The 17,399-nt window shown below is 34.6% G+C and overlaps 1 protein-coding gene across 1 annotated transcript in view; it reads right to left on the bottom strand.

Moving 5' to 3' along the window:
- Window positions 1-17,399, bottom strand: part of LOC150093889 (omega-amidase NIT2) — a 102,482-nt gene that overhangs the window by 20,113 nt on the left and 64,970 nt on the right. Inside the window, exons 7-8 of the mRNA XM_090413172.1 lie at window positions 15,291-15,468; window positions 7,857-7,912 (exon numbers count right to left, since the gene is read on the bottom strand). Of these exons, the coding sequence (XP_090269298.1) occupies window positions 7,857-7,912; window positions 15,291-15,468 (234 nt within the window). The remainder of the gene's footprint in view (window positions 1-7,856; window positions 7,913-15,290; window positions 15,469-17,399) is intronic.

Genomic DNA, 17,399 nt, shown 5'->3' with positions numbered 1-17,399 from the left:
AGATGGCATCAATGGCAATATCATATTAAAAATGAGGATATTAGGAAAGAACTTGACATTGTCAGCATCCAGGAATGCGTTAGCAGAGCTAATTTCAGATGGTATGGTCACTTAAATAGAATGGGAGAGGAAAGATTAGCAAAACAAGTGTTCTCTGCCAGGTTGGCAGGAAAACGACCCAGAGGAAGACCAAGATATAGGTGGATTGATACGGTACAAAGTGCCTTAGACGATAGAAATATAAGATCTGATAATGTTGGAGTCTTGACAAGTAACAGACTGATTTGGAGGAAAATTGTAGATAGGAAGTTAGTGATGATGTAATTTTTTCATGTAGTACTGTCATATCCTGTACACCCCTTGAGGGTACATGGCAGGAATTTGATGATGATGATGATGATGATGATATATCTCTCTATTAAGATTTTTTTTTTCGAGGGGGGCCGTGAAATATTTTAATTTTTGCAAAGGGGGCCCTGACATCCAGAAGTTTGGGAAGCACTGCCTTAGACGATAGAAATATAAGATCTGATAATGTTGGAGTCTTGACAAATAACAGACTGATTTGGAGGAAAATTGTAGATAGGATGTTAGTAATGATGTAATTTTTTTCATGTAGTACTATCATATCCTCTAAAGCCCTTGAGGGTACATGGCAGGAATTTGATGATGATGATGAAGTTAATCTCGTTCCTACAGCTGTGTCCAGGACTTTTCCATGTGTTAAGTCTTCTAGGAGGCTGGCTAAATAAAGTATTTATTATTACCAGATTGTTTTCTTCATAGAACTGTATTAATCTTTCTCCTCCTGGATTTCTATGTCCTAGGCCCTGGTTTCCCATGCAGGAAGATATCTTTTCTGATGCATTTTTGGAAATTATGGAGACAACTACCGTGTTTGAATAAAAACTTTAGTTTACTATTACTAAAATTTTACAATTCGACGTTTCGACCTTTATGTTAAGGTCATCTTCTGGAGCGTACAAATATACACAGGAAACAAGCTATACCACAATCATACTGGTTCGTTAAAGACACTGACTAACCGCTACCACAATTGTTGGCCTGACCTCTGGTGGGGAAAAAAAAAAAAAAAAAAAAAAAAAATTATACATCAGCGCTAAAGTCCTATTATTTGTGTTGTCTACTATATACATATATTAACATTATATTAACATTCTGTTAATATAATGTAATGTATTGTGTTAATATAATGTGTTAATATAATATAATGTATTGTGTTAATATAATGTTAATATATGTATATAGTAGACAACACAAATAATAGGACTTTAGCACTGATGTATAATTTTTTTTTTTTTTTTTTTTTTTTTTTTCCCACCAGAGGTCAGGCCAACAATTGTGGTAGCGGTTAGTCAGTGTCTTTAACGAACCAGTATGATTGTGGTATAGCTTGTTTCCTGTGTATATTTGTACGCTCCAGAAGATGACCTTAACATAAAGGTCGAAACGTCGAATTGTAAAATTTTAGTAATAGTAAACTAAAGTTTTTATTCAAACACGGTAATTGTCTCCATAATTTCCAAAAATGCATTCGGATCACCGTGCAAGCCTAAAAGAAAGGATATCTTTTCTGAGTCTACTTTAGCATTTTGATCTCCCATAACGATAGTTATGTCATCTGATTTAGCATTGTTAAGTGCATTTTGAATGCCTTCATAGAAATATTCTACATCTTCATCTGGGTAATCAGAAGTAAGTGCATATATTTGGACAATAAAAATATTAAAAGGTTGAGCTGCAATTTTTAATGCAATTACTCTGTCACTTATGGGCCAAAATTCAAGTAAGGATTGGGCAATCTTATTTTTTAGTACAAATGCTACTCCATTCCTATGAGTATATAATTGAATGACTCTTTCTGTTTATTTTTCCACTATTAGTCCATTTGACTTCACTGATACCAGCAATGTCAATTTTCATTGCTTTAAGTTATTGTATAAGGTTATCTAACTTCCCAGCTTCATATAATGTCCTTATATTCCAAGTTGCAAGCCTTAAGAGAAGATTCTTGGTTTTCAGATGTGAAGGATCAGGAGATACCCATCCCAGAGGGTTTAAAGTATCTTCTTCATATGCTATTTTCATAGTATCTGTCTTACATTCCCCAGTTTCTTTCTCTTCTACTTCACTATAATGTTTCCAAGAGCAAACCTTGTCTCCATTGCTTAAATCCAATATGGTTTTCTGTTTCATGGTTTACTATGGAAGGCTATGTGGTGAGGTTCCTGTCTCTTCCACAGTGACTGGCCACATCTCTGTCTCAGATTGTGCCCAGACTATGTCACATAGTTTGCTGTCATGCCTTCGTTACCAGTGTCAAATAAAATTTTGGTCATTTGTTAACAATGTCATTTCAGTCTTCAAGTGCAACAAGGAGGAGACACTCTCCTTCACTACTGCATAAAATGCACATGCCCTCACTTAGTTTTGCATGCCAGTCAAGGCACATTCCCAGGGAAAAGTTTATCAAAGTACAGAAAAGCTTATCAAAGGCACAGTCCTAGAGAAAAGCTTATCAAAACACTACAATTACATAGAGTAAATGGAACATTATACAAAGCAATGCATAGTCCATATTTAAGTTGTTAGTCACCAGTTAGAACTGAAGGGAACACAGAAACATGGTTTAATGTAAAATTAGGGATAAGACAAGGATGCATATTCTTTCTGGTCTTATTCATCATCTATGTGGATTGCATTATGAAGAAAGTGACATTAAACCTGATATTAGGGGACTAAATACATTCAGTGCAAGTCGCCAGAGCAATTCTCTAAGTAGGCTTCATAACAGCTGTAACAAATATGCCATGAAAATCGCAATAAAAAGACGAAAACTATGAAAATAGGCAGAAACAGAGAAAACTTCATATGCACTCTCCAATGAGAACCTATTGGAATGAGAGAGAGCCTCAAATTTTTTTATAGGAGTCTTATTTAAATCACTTGTTTTGGGGACATAAAACTGAAATTATGCTTCTGCTGACCAACCTGCTATCATATTTTCTGATGCTTTGTTTAGGAATTAGAGGGATGATGACAGCTATTTTATTCATTAACTTGAAGTTTGAAATGTACACATTTCAAATTCATAATAATAATAAATGTAGTGGCAATGTCTTCTTGTTAGAAAGACCTGGGTTTGAATCCCATCAATGATGTACATAACTTTTGTAAGATCATTTCAGTTGGAAGTGAGTTAGTCTCATATAGAGGTGGAACAACTGATCTCTCAGAAACTTTGCATTTTCTTCTACAAAGCAAGCAAACTGTCAAAAAAACACACCACTAACAGACATATCACTCTATGTAGATATGATTAAATGTCTATCTCAGCATCAATTAGGTTTATATGAAGCCAGAATACTGGCAATGACAGGTGACTGCAGTAAACACATGAAGGAGAAGATAATATGACAAATATTTGTATTAGATAGCATTTTTAAAATTATAGTTGTTTTACATGGAGAGCAATAAGGCACTGCACTGCATATGACTCCAGCTAGCAACTGAAATTTGTAAGTACAAGTGCATGCATGACTATTCCACCTGTTGAAATGTAACATAAAACTAACGTTTCTATCTGAAGATGATGATGGCTAATACTATTCAATGAACAGTTTTTTCATAAAAATGTTCTCTTTTTCATCATCATCAAATTCCTGACATGTACCCTCAAGGGGTGTACAGGATATGATAGTACTACATGAAAAATTTACATCATTACTAACTTCCTATGTACAATTTTCTTCCAAATCAGTCTGATATTTGCCAAGACTCCAACATTATCAGATCTTATGTTTCTATCGTCTAAGGCACTTTGTACTGTATCAATCCACCAATATCTTGATCTTCCTCTGGGTCTTTTTCCTGCCAACCTGGCAGAGAACACTTGTTTTGCTAATCTTTCCTCGCTCATTCTGTTTAAGTGACCATACCACCTGATATTAGCTCTGCTAACACATTTCTGGATGATGACAATGTCAAGTTCTTTCCTAATATCCTCATTTTTAATATGATATTGCCATTGATTTCATCTGTTCATGCCTCTAATCTTTCTCAGGCCCCTCTTATCTGCTGTCTCTAGTCTTTGGTCAAGTGTTTTACTTCTGACCCAGCTCTCAGATCCATAAGTTAAAACTGGTTTGAACACTGTCATGTATACAGCTAATTTAGCATTCCGACTAATTTCTCTCTTATTCCATATGAATTTATTCAATTGACTTCCAACCATACCAGCTTTGTTGATTCTGTTGTCTATTTCCATATTTAATTTATCATCTCCACTAAAAATCATGCCTAAGTAGCTGAAATGTTTTACTTGTTCCACAGGTTATTCATTCACAACGCAGTTGACATTTTCAACAATTCTACCCATTTTTATTGTCTTTGTCTTTTCAATGCTGACCTTCATACCATATCTATTACAACAGTTATTCAATTTAGTCAGGGAATCTTGCAAACTTGTAGTGGATTTATTTAGAATTATAACATCATCTGCATAAAGCAAAGAGCTAACATTAACATCTCCAATTCTGATATCATGTTTAATACCACTTTCTTTCATAATGTGATCCATATAGATAATGAATAACAGAGGGGATAATGTACAACTTTGTCTCACACCAGATTTAACATTAAACCATCTTCCTTCAATTCTAACTGCTGACTTACAACTCAAATAAAGACTAAGTATTGCTTGATATAATGATCCGTTGACACCATATAACTGTAGCGTATTGAATAGCTTCTCTCCAGTCCATGTCCTGAGCAGAAATCCAACAGGTATTTGCCATTATTATTAGCTTTGCTCTTTTCTCCAAATTTGGATGTCTGACATTCATTTCCTACTATGCTATTTAGATCACCAACAAGGACCAACTTTTCCTTTTTCATTGTGTCAGATGCCTTCTCTAAATCCTCAAAAAATTCTGATATTTGCCCACATCACTCTAATTGAGACTGCCTGCCATTCAAGAAGATTAGCCTCGTATTTTGTGTTGAATACTATGACTACTCCTTGTTTTCCTTGATTGTTATTACCTGAATATAACATTTTGTATTTATTGCTCAAAAAGATCTCACCAGTTTTTGTCTTTTTTGTTTCAGTCACCCCTATTATGTTGATCTGGTACTTATCTAATTCTTCAGCTAGCTCCATTTCTTTGCCATTCAGGCTTCTTATGTTGATAGTACAAATCTTTAACTCTGGTGGTGTTGAGTTCGGGTGTGCTTGCATATTTGTTTTCTTTTTATATTCATTAAATCATTCATTAAAGCAATTATCAGCACAAATGCTTCATTGTTTTGGGTATCCCTATGATATACTTTGGCAAATGGACATTCAATAATTCAATCATCTAATTTACTACAGTCATCCTTATACGTTTGCATTTACTGAAGGTACTTTTTTTTTGAGTTAGTTTTGATTCCACTTGCCACTATTCCTTAACTAATTCCCATTTGCTCTTGATCCCCCCTGCCCCAATCCTTCATACTATGATGTTATTACAGACTGATACTTAAGTCTTTCTCGTGGAAAGGCTTAGACGTTGGTTATGCATTTTCACTATATTATTTTAGGAAATTACAACGTACCAGGATATACATTAAAATAAATTTTAATATATTTCTATATTTCGGCAACGTCACGCTGCCATTTTCAAGAACTTATGTACAAGATACGTGCACGCAGGCACAGCACAAACAATAAATGAGTAAGAAGAATGAAGCTATTAATTCTCCTAAAGTCCTGATGGTGCCCTCTAGTGGGCGATGTTGGTATTCTTGGGCAATTGGGCTGGAGGTCTTCTGATGTAAGTTTCCCAAATTTGAGGAAGTCTCATGCAGCCAAATTTGTTGAGGTTTGGTTCGTTTCTTAGGGCTGAAGCTGATTCTATGAAAAGCCTTTCATATCTGTATTTGCTACGGTGTATTAACCTGGCTTTTTTCCACCGTATTCTATGGCAGGTATCCAGAGCATGGTCAGCAAGACCAGAGTGGCTGTATTAGTGAAACCGGATGTAGTCCTTGTGTTCTGAAATTCTGATATTTGCTGTCCTGCCTGTTTGGCCGAAGTAGGACAGCTTACAGCTGCAAGGGACCTGGTACACCCCAGGTAGGTCTAGGGGGGGGGGAGGTTGGTTTTTTGTTGAGTGGATAAGGGATACCAATTTTTTATATGGTTTGTAACAAGAAGTTAAGTTATGTTTTTTTAGGATTTTTGTGATTTTTTCTGAGGTGCCTCGGATGTAAGGTATGGTGATGGATTTAGAGTAATCCTTGTTGTGAGGGGGAGGGGGGGGTTGTGGTTTACTGGTTTTAATATTTTTTGGATTTTTTGGGGGGGGTAGCCATTGGCTGAGAACGTGTTGAGGATGTGGTTTCGTTCTGTGGTTAGGGCATTGTCATTCGAGCAGATAAGTTTAGCCCTGTTGTGTAGTGTCTTAATGACTCCATATTGTTGTGAGGGGGGGGGGGATTGTTGGTGAATGCATCTGCCTGTATGGGTGGGTTTTCTATATACTGAGAAAACCAAGGTTCCATCAAGCTGGCGGGTGACCAGTGTGTCTAAGAACGGAATGCAGTTGTTTTTTTCTTCTTCCAGGGTGAATTTGATTCTGGGGTGTTGGTTGTTTAAGTGTGTTAAGAAGGAGAGGAGTGCATTGGAGCCATGTGGCCAAATAGCGAATACATCATCTACATAGCGAAGCCAAATGGTTGGTTTTTGTGGGGCAGAGTTCAAGGCTTGCTCTTCAAAAGTCTCCATATAAAAGTTGGCCAAGGGTGGGGAGAGTGGAGAACCCATGGCTGTCCCCTCTATTTGTTTGTAGAATTTTCCTTGCCAAACAAAATAGCCTGAGTTCATTGTGAACTGAAATAGGGCTGTGATATCGGGAGGAAATTTAGCTTGGATTAGCTCTAAGGATTCTTTATTAAAACCAGTAAACCACAACCCCCCCCTCCCCCTCACAACAAGTATTACTCTAAATCCATCACCATACCTTACATCCGAGGCACCTCAGAAAAAATCACAAATATCCTAAAAAAACATAACTTAACTTCTTGTTACAAACCATATAAAAAATTGGCATCCCTTATCTGCTCAACAAAAGACCTCCCCCCCCCCCCCTAGACCTACCTGGGGTGTACCAGGTCCCTTGCAGCTGTAAGCTGTCCTACTTCGGCCAAACAGGCAGGACAGCAAATATCAGAATTTCAGAACACAAGAACTACATCCAGTTTCACCAATACAGCCACTCTGGTCTTGCTGACCATGCTCTGGATACCTGCCATAGAATACGGTGGAAAAAAGCCAGGTTAATACACCGTAGCAAATACAGATATGAAAGGCTTTTCATAGAATCAGCTTCAGCCCTAAGAAACGAACCAAACCTCAACAAATTTGGCTGCATGAGACTTCCTCAAATTTGGGAAACTTACATCAGAAGACCTCCAGCCCAATCGCCCAAGAATACCAACATCGCCCGCTAGAGGGCACCATCAGGACTTTAGGAGAATTAATAGCTTCATTCTTCTTACTCATTTATTGTTTATGCTGTGCCTGCGTGCACATATCTTGTACATAAGTTCTTGAAAATGGCAGCGTGACGTTGCCAAAATATAGAAATATATTAAAATTTATTTTAATGTATATCCTAGTACGTTGTAATTTCCTAAAATAATATAGTGGAAAAAAAAAAAAAAGATACTTAAGTCTGTCATAATTTCTTGTTTTGTAGTTAAATATGACAAATATTTGTATTACAAAGCATTTTTAAAGCAATTATAAACAGTATAGTAATGCAAAAATACTACAGCAATATACAACTCACCTAAATCTGCATATATAATTTGTTCAGTATGATCAGCTTTGGCAATTACATCTCCCCTACAAAAAAAAATGAATAACTTATATTAACATTTTAAAAACTGGATACAGTAATGATTTTTATTAATCCTAGAAGAAAAAAAAACTAAAAAAAATTATCGAAATACAACACTATGCAGCAGCTATGATCAAATTGTCTTTTTTTGGGGGGGGGGATGAAGAGATTTTGGAAAGAGTTTAAAGAACACAGATTAAGACAGTGTCAAGTCTTCTGAATGTTGAATATGAGATGAAAATGAGAAGAATCCAGCTGCAGAATCTGACAGATACAAAGGAAAATTATCTTATTAAGACAAAGAAGTGGGTTTCATGTATTCTGGTGTATCAGCATTTTCTTTGATGGTAAAGATCTCTCAGATGCTGTTGTTGTACTATCAATGTCTCAAATAATGGAAATATAATCTCTCAATTTCTATATGTCAATGTTCTACTCGTCACTGCCATAATCTGTGTCCTCAATGAAGCTCTTTAAATTTTAGGTCTTTTATTTTTCTCCTCCACTTCTTTCAAGAGTATTGTCAGTAAATAAACCTTTGGCTACCTTTAGCTAGGAGAAATAGATACCCTATTTCTCCTATGAGTTTTAATTTGGAGGAATTTAAAGCTGTGGTTTAAACTCTCAAGCAATGCATTCCACTGCTTAATCGCTCTTCTCAAAGAACCTGCTCCTATGCCTTTACTCACACCCTCCTTATACAATTTTCAGGGGTACACCCCCTAGTTCTAACTACCCCCATTCTATGAAAAATTTTCTTCTAGCCAGGTAACAATCCCTTACTTACTTAAATATCTCAACCATATCTCCTCTCCTCCTATTCATGAGGCTTTGCAAACTGCATTCCTTCAATTCATATCTCACATTCCAAACACCAGTTACAACCTTAAATCAGTCTTCTCTGGAATCTTTCTAATATATTCTCATCATCAGGAAATCCAGGTGATGAAATCTGCACACAATAATCAATATCAGGCCTTCTTAAGACCTTATACAATGGATCCATAACCTATTTATTCTTGCATGTTAAGGTCTTCCACATCATTGTCATAATCTGAGGTGATGACTTCACAACTTGTGCAATGTGACCTCTAAACTTCAGATCTTTGTCCACCACTCCCAGGTCTCTCATATCTTCAGTCTCATCAAAAATTTCTCTGCCACAACATCTGCTTGATTCCTCACCACTCTTTCCAGTTTTTCATCATCTGCAAACAGTTGTATATATCTCGACTTAAACTCATCCCAACATCATTATTATACAAATTAAATAACAATGGCCCAAAGACAGATCACTGCAACCCCATACACAACTTTCTGATACTTATATGACAGCCTAGCAACCAATCCCATCTGCTCTTGCCAACTTGTGGCAACATAATCTATCCAAACCTTTTGCAAAATCAAAGTATGTCACAGTATATAAAATTCCTTGAACAATAATTTTGTTTCAAATGTATCAGAAGCACATACAAGTGCATACATGGTACAGTACATAAGTAAGTTGGTAAAACATGACTTCCCCTTAACAAACTAATGCTGACAGTCAAAGAGAATATAGCTATTATCATCGACCCACTTCTATCTTAGCTCTCACCAACCTCTCCAACACCTTAACTACAACTCCAGATATAGAGATCAGCCTGTAATTTGTAGCCTAAACCTTATCAGTGAAGTGGAACAATTTTACCTTCCTTCCATTCCTCTGGTACTTGTGTTGCTGCAAAAGTCTTATTAAACTCCCTTGAACACTTTTAAGACATGTGGTGATATGTCATCAAGTCCTATTACCTTACTGGCATTAAGCTTAATTCCTTATACACTTTTGGCTTACTCGCCAATAAGTTTTCTCCCATTTCTGAGGAAATGGGAGCAAATTCAATTCAATTCCCAGAAAGACATACCACATTCAACTATGTTTCACTTATTCCAACAATTTTTGGGATAAATTGAATCAGTGAAATAATTTTCTCTCTCTTATTTCTGATGCTCCTGGCATTTGAATTAACACAGTAGTTCACTGTTAGGTCTATAACCAGTCCTAACCAAGCCACTGTTGGTTGTGATCTCCCCACAATACTTGCCCTTGCCAAATCACCTTTATCACCACTTGCCTCATATATCTCCTTAGACTCAACTAAGGAGATATATGAGGATTGGATTAGGATGTGGGGCAAAAAAATGCCCCACATCCTAATCCAATTTATTCCTATGCTGATCATTCCTGTACACATTCACTACAACTTCCAACATCTACTTTCCCTATGCCATGTTTCACTGTTCATCCTGACTCACCCTGTTTCCCTGTCCCTCTTGCATTCCTGTTCTCTCTTCATCTCTCAGTGCTATTATTTTCATTAGCAAATACTTCAGCCTCATCCATTTCACTCTCCTGATCCTTCACTTGACTTACAGTCTCTCCACTTGACTTACATTGAAGCCATTCAAATACTATCCATCTTATAAAATCCATAAAATGGATTTTATACAATCTAGTCTAGGACATAACTTTGCAGTCACACCTAAACAAATTCCAAAATTAGAAATCATGATGAAGGTAGAACAGGGCATCTTACGATCTTCCACTGGCTATGGCCAATAATGTGTGCTTAGATATAGCAAATATTCTAAACAAAGCTAAACCACCAAAATGTAATATCATGTAATGAAATAACTGCCTTTAAAAAAGTTATATAAGAATAAAAATATTATTATTACAAAAGCCAATAAAGGGAATGCTACAGTTATCATGGGTCAAGAAGATTATAGCAAAAAAAATGCAAGATCTCCTATGTGATGGTTCCATGTACCAATTATAGATCGAGACCCCACTATGTCTCAAAGAAAAAAAAATTACTAAATTACTAAAAAAAGTGACTTCCTGGCCCAAAGAAATCATCAAAAAAATAAAACCAATTCATGTTAACCACTCCGTATTTATGGATTACCAAAAACCTAATAACCTCCTATGCCTCATAGTTGATAGCATGGATAGTCCCACGTATAAACTGGCCCAAACAGTTAGCCAAGTTGCTTGCTCTCCTTACTAGCAACTCCTCTACTTTTGTAAAAAATTCAGTTCATTTCAAAACACTAGTTAAAAATTGTATCCTAAAAACTTCAGACATAATGGTTAGTTTTGATGTCACCTTTTTATTTACCAATGTACCACTTATAGACGCTCTAGATTTTAACAAATCTAAATTTCCCTCTGATATTTTTGAATAATTCAAAAATATCAGGGGGACTTTACATGTGGAGGAAAAATCTACAAACAGATAAATGGTACTGCTATGGGTCTCCCCCCCCCCCCCCCTAGCAAACTTTTACATGGAAAACTTTGAAAACAAAGTACTTACCACAGCTACATACAAGCCACTAGTTTAGTTACGCTATGTAGATGATGTGTTTTCCATTTGGTCCCATGGACAAGACACTTTGGATGCGTTTGTCACCTACCTAAACAGTCAATACCCCAAAATCCACTTCACAGTAGAAAAAGAATCTAATAACTGTTTACCATTTCTTGACACATTAGTCACCCACCTTTCAGATGGATCACTATCTTTTTCCATTTATAGAAAGCCAACACATACAGGAAGATACCTACATAAACAATCACATCATCATCCAGTCCAACAGTATGACATTTTAAAAACACTCACACACAGAGCCAGAGCCATTTGTTCTAACGATACAGCTCTGACCACAGAACTCAAATATCCGGGGCATACTTTCTTAGCCAATGGCTACAATCCCTACAAAATAGATAAAATACTACACAGCCCATTACTCCTCTCTCCCCTAATACACAGGAACACAACATGACCATCTCTATTCCCTATATCAGAGGAACATCAGAAAAGATAGCCAAAGTACTAATGAAACATGGCCTTCACACCACTTTCAAACCGTATGTGAAACTAGCAACTCTGATCCACTTGCCTAAGGATAAACTTCACCCTTTAGCACATCCAGAAGTGTATGAAGTTCTCTGTAACTTGACCTGCTATGGACAAACAGGAAGATCAGTTAACATCTGCCTGGAAGAACATAAAAAATACATTTGCTACTATTACTATGGCAAGTCAGAGCTGGCAGGCCATGTTTTGGACACTCCTTCACACAGGATTAGACGGAAGAAAACGAATGTGCTATTTAGGAGTTACAGATCTGAAAGATTATTTTTTGAGTCAGCAATGGCTTTGAAAAATTCTTCTAACCTGAACAAGTATGGTTGCATTAATTTGTCAAAAATTTGGAAAACTGTCATCTTAAGAGCAACTCCCACATAGCTGTAATGATTTTTTTTCAACATTAGAGGGTGCCATCATAGGACTTTAGATCTTTTGTACAGTGCAATTTTATTGTTTTACTTACTCACTGTCACGTGTACAAGTGTGTTGTGCTCTGATGATGCTGATTTGAAATTCAGCGAAATATAAGCAGTTAATAAAACATCTTTTGATTAAATTGTTTGGTGTTGTTAATACCATTAAAAAATTAAGTCATGTTTATACAAATCCATTTTTCTCTCAAATACATGTCACACATCTACAAACGGCATTCCTTTCTCCTCACATAGCTCTGCCAGCATACCATTCATGATTTTTGTTCTCCATCTTAACTCATCATTGTCATATCTTAGCAATATGCAGACGTTTCCTACTACACTGTTATCTTCCAATTTCCTCAATAACATACTGATATCTTACATTTTCCTTATGATCAACCAAATCACTTGTTCCCACAACATTAACTCTCTTGCTCATATCCTAAGCAATAGAGTTAGTGGTGGTTGCTTGCTCATTCTCCCTCTCAGAATGCAGATCTTGTGGACCCTCTCATTAAAAGCACCTTTAATAATGAAATACATATAGAATTAACTATCAACTGGGAGAAAATAAACGAAGAAGTTAAACAGGAATGCCAATAATCTGTAAATCTATTTAATAAACATGTAAATCAAATAAAAATAAAATAGAATAGAAAGCCATCAAGCTATTATTAAAGTATCCAGTAACATGAATTTAAAGAAGCTCATTTTTGCTGATGACAAGGTGATAATTACAGATTCAGAAGATAATCTTCAGAAAATGTATAGTAAATCTAAAAGGAAATAGCTGAACATTTCTGAATGATAATCTCAACATAAAAATCCCAAACATGCTTTTAAATGTCAAGATTGAACCAGAAGTAAAAATAGTAAAAATAACAAATATTTGAACAAGTTAATTATTTTACTTGTTTAGGATGCATGATTTAATATGAAGATGAAAAGGACATTAATATGAACATGACAAAATAGATAAAAAAGTAGTGTAATAAATTTGCTGAACTATCCTGATAAAAAGACAAATCTAATAAATTCTGCTTACACCTAATCTGGTAATCACTGATCAAACACAGACTAGATTAAAAGTTTATAATACATCAGCTTTACCAAGACTACTATTCAGAAGTGAAATTTGGGCAACAAAACAAAATGATAAGCAAAAATTAATAGACGCCAAAATGAACTTTATGAGTAAAATGGCAAAATATATCCTATTTCACCACAAAAGAAATAACGAAAGAATTAAACAGAAAGATTATCCATGTATTTTGGTATAAACCAAGTTGTTTTGCTGATGGGTTTCTTTTGAGAGAACAGTCTGTAATAATAGGTCTAAATAACTGAAATGTATGACGATGACAAAGTGAAGTGTGTAATTTCAAGAGGAATTACATCTATCAGAGAAACATATCTCTTGTAAAGTAACACTGATGCAGTTTGGCCTAGTGTTTCAAAAATAGCTTATCAGATTTCTAATGGAAGATCCTTTAAACTAGAAAAATAAGAAAACAATGACTGGAATGCATTTCCTTTCACTGAAATTCCAGAAAAATTTATCTGAAACTTTTTAACTTGAAAAATGGTTCAAGGAGAGGTATAATAGATAGAATCAATAATTTGGATCTTCTTGTGACAAGTCTTTGGACTCCATGGAGGTGCCCATATGATAATAATAATAATTAATAATATTATGATTTGAATGTCAGTCTACAAATCAACTCCTGACATTCATGATATATACATTTATACCCTATTATTTTTATGAGTCTTATTTTTCAATCCTAGATCTGAAACCTTTTAACTTTACAGCAGTATTGAAATACAAGATGTAAAGCCTGGCCAATGTCATTTATATTACAATACTGTATCTTCTGGATCCCATATTTTATTTATACCTGCTTAATTATAGCACTGAAATTCCAGAAAAATTTATCTATGAAAAATGATTCAAGGAGAGGTATAATAGATAGCATCAATAATTTGGATCTTCTTGTGACAAGTCTTTGGACTCCATGGAGGTGCCCATACAATAATAATAATAATTAATAATATTATGATTTGAATGTTAGTCTACAAATCAAGTTCTGACATTCATGATATATATACATTTATACCTTATTATTTTTATGAGTCTTATTTTTCAATCCTAGATCTGAAACTTTTTAACTTTACAGTAGTATTGAAATACAAGATGTAAAGCCTGGCCAATGTCATTTATATTACAATAATGTATCTTCTGGATCCCACATTTTATTTATACCTGCTTAATTATAAAAAGTATTAATAATATCACAGTTTTGCAAAGAAAAGTTTTAAATTATAATAATCACTTATCACTTCATGATTTTCTCATGAATATCCTCAGGGAGAAGACGACAATATCATAGGCTAATATAATTAACAGGTTGACTAATGTTTCCAATATTTCAAATAAGAGCAAACATTACTATAGGATAATAAACTATTTCAACTTTATATAAATACTATACTTTATAAAAATTGTTTACAGTTCATATAATTTGACTATTAGTGAATCATACCTGAGAAAAAATTGCATTATTTTTTGTATCCTTTACTGCAACATGAGCAAACAAATGCTTCAATGTGAAATATCTTTTCAACTTGCTACTTTTATACAGAGCCAGCTGATTTCACATCAAACTGCCCAAGTGTCCTATATGTCATAGCCTATTTCCTTTCAGAAGTGCATGGTACCATAAATTATTGGAAGGGTCACTATCAAGACTGGTTTTAACCTTTACTCATCAGTGAGAGACAGACCAATGCAATATTGAAAACTAAATCAACTGGAGAAGTTGTTTTTTCATAAATGACTTCTGCAATTAATATTATACTATTCATTTAGCTCTATGTGGGTGGAGAGAAAAGGATGAAAACTAGAATATAATTTCATGTATGATAATGTTCTGACTCAGCAAAAAAAAAAAAAAAAAAAAAAAATTATCTCTTGATTACTTGCAATCATAGTAAGAAATATTAATATTGTCTTTATAATAATTATAAAACTAATACTGGGTCCAACTTACCATGGACTGACTATAGAACTATGTCCCCAAGCTATATATGTACCAGTTTCTGATCTAGCAGGAGATACTGTGGCAATATAAAGCTGATTATCAACAGCTCTACCTCGCTGAAGAAGTTCCCAGTGAGCTGGTCCTGTAGTCATATTAAAGGCTCCAGGATAGACAAGCAACTTGCAGTCTGCAGCAGTAATCAATTGTTATATCATATAGCTGTTAATTTAATTTACTTGTCATATATATATATATATATATATATAAAACTATGTAAAAAGGTATAATGAGTCATACTTTAAGAAAAACTCATTTGTGAACAAATGGACAAAACATTGAATGTAGCCCCCCCCCCCCCCACCAACTTCTCCAATGCATCACCAAACAGAAGAAAAGAGAATTTTTTTCTTTCATTATTTTGTTTTTAATTAATTTTATTTTTTCAAAGTTTTTACACAGAACACATTTATACAAAGTGAACTGGTATACAGAAATACTATGTGTATCACCTCAAGGCACAACACATACAACATGTAACCTCTCTTAAAGACAATGATGATAAATCAACTGAATGAAGTCTAGGAAGTTTAGATCAAGAAAAAGTAGCAAGAACATCTTTACTATGAGGAAGAAACCAAGTGAAACAAAATTATATATATAGTGTTTTATAAGGAAATATATTTGGTTTTTTTTAATCTTGAAGAAACGTTTGATGAAAGCATTTATCCTGTAAAGAAATTTACCTCTCTCATTAAGATCTAGTCATTCACTTCATTTTCCATGTTTTCTTCTTGCTATCCTTTGTTTTTTCCCACGTCATACCATGTGAAATCAGATAATGGCAGTGGGCAATATATCAGCTTATTGTTTCAGAAACTTGCTAATTCTGCATCTCGTGACTTTTTTTTTTGCATATTTGTGTCTGTAAAAGTGTGTGCTCTCACATCATTGTGTGTTTTTGAGAATTATCTTCAACTCCTAGAAAATTCCTTCTGGTCTTGATAAAATTTAAACCAAGAATCTTTCTGCAACTAAGTAATGCATAGGAAAACTAATATGTTTCAGAAGGAAATACCGTGAGTAGACATAATAATTAAAATTATAATAACGAAATTAACTCACGTAAAATATTATTTAATAGTAGAATTTTCGTCTGAGTATTACAGGCATCTTCAGTACATGTATAAAGCTAATTAAACAATAACTGACAATTCCAAAAGGTGCTGCCTAAGTGGCTAATGTCTCTTCTTTGGTGCATCAATCCGAAAATTGGTAAATATAGCAGCACATCACAACATCCTGTCTTGTGACTTCCTTTTTATCTCTTCATAACTCTTAGCGTCAGTTAGCATCATTATGTTATTTATATATGAAATTCTTGGTCTGCCTCATGGCCTCTTTCCTTCTACAGTCCCCTCCATTATTTCTGTAATCAGTCCACCATTCCTCAAATGGTGTCCAATTAGGCTTTTTCTTCTCTTATTGATGTGTTTCATTAATGACCGCTCTTCATGAACTATATTCAGAACTTCTTCATTACTTTTCTTTTCTGTCCAACTCATTTTCATCATCTTTCTCCAGCACCAAATTTCAAATGCCTCCAACTTTTTCATGCCTTGTTTTGTTAAAGTCCAGGCCTCACAACCATATAATGCAATGCTCCATATGTATGTTTTCACTAGCCTTTTTTTGAGCTGAATGCTAAGTCCTTTACTGGTAAAAATGTTTTTTCTGTTATAGAATGCTTTTTTGGCAAGGATTATTCGTGTGTTAATATCTGATTGGTTTCTTCCATCTTCTGTGATAAGACTTCCAAGATATTTAAAAGAGGATACCTGTTGTAGTAGGTTATTATTTATTTCCAGGTTTATTTTCATTGGATCTGCTTTATTGTAATTAATAATTTTGTTTTCTTATAATTAATTTTTAGGCTGTACTGTGTGAAGATTTCTTTCCATCTTTGTTAGGGTGGCTTTCAGTTTGTTTTCGTTATCAGCTAAAACTGCTATATCATCCGCAAATGTAGCTAATGTAAGATAACTAAAAAAGGTCAATAAATTTCCTAACTATTATGTATAATAATTGTGTATATATATATAAAAGGAAATATATATATAT

This window comes from Typopeltis vanoorti, chromosome 23 (genome assembly GCF_054136105.1).
Source record: "Typopeltis vanoorti isolate ZY-2024b chromosome 23, IOZ_Tvanoo_1.0, whole genome shotgun sequence".
NCBI classification, from domain to species: domain Eukaryota; kingdom Metazoa; phylum Arthropoda; class Arachnida; order Uropygi; family Thelyphonidae; genus Typopeltis; species Typopeltis vanoorti.
Note: the sequence above shows the minus strand (reverse complement) of the source record. Positions and strands in the feature narration are given on the sequence as shown.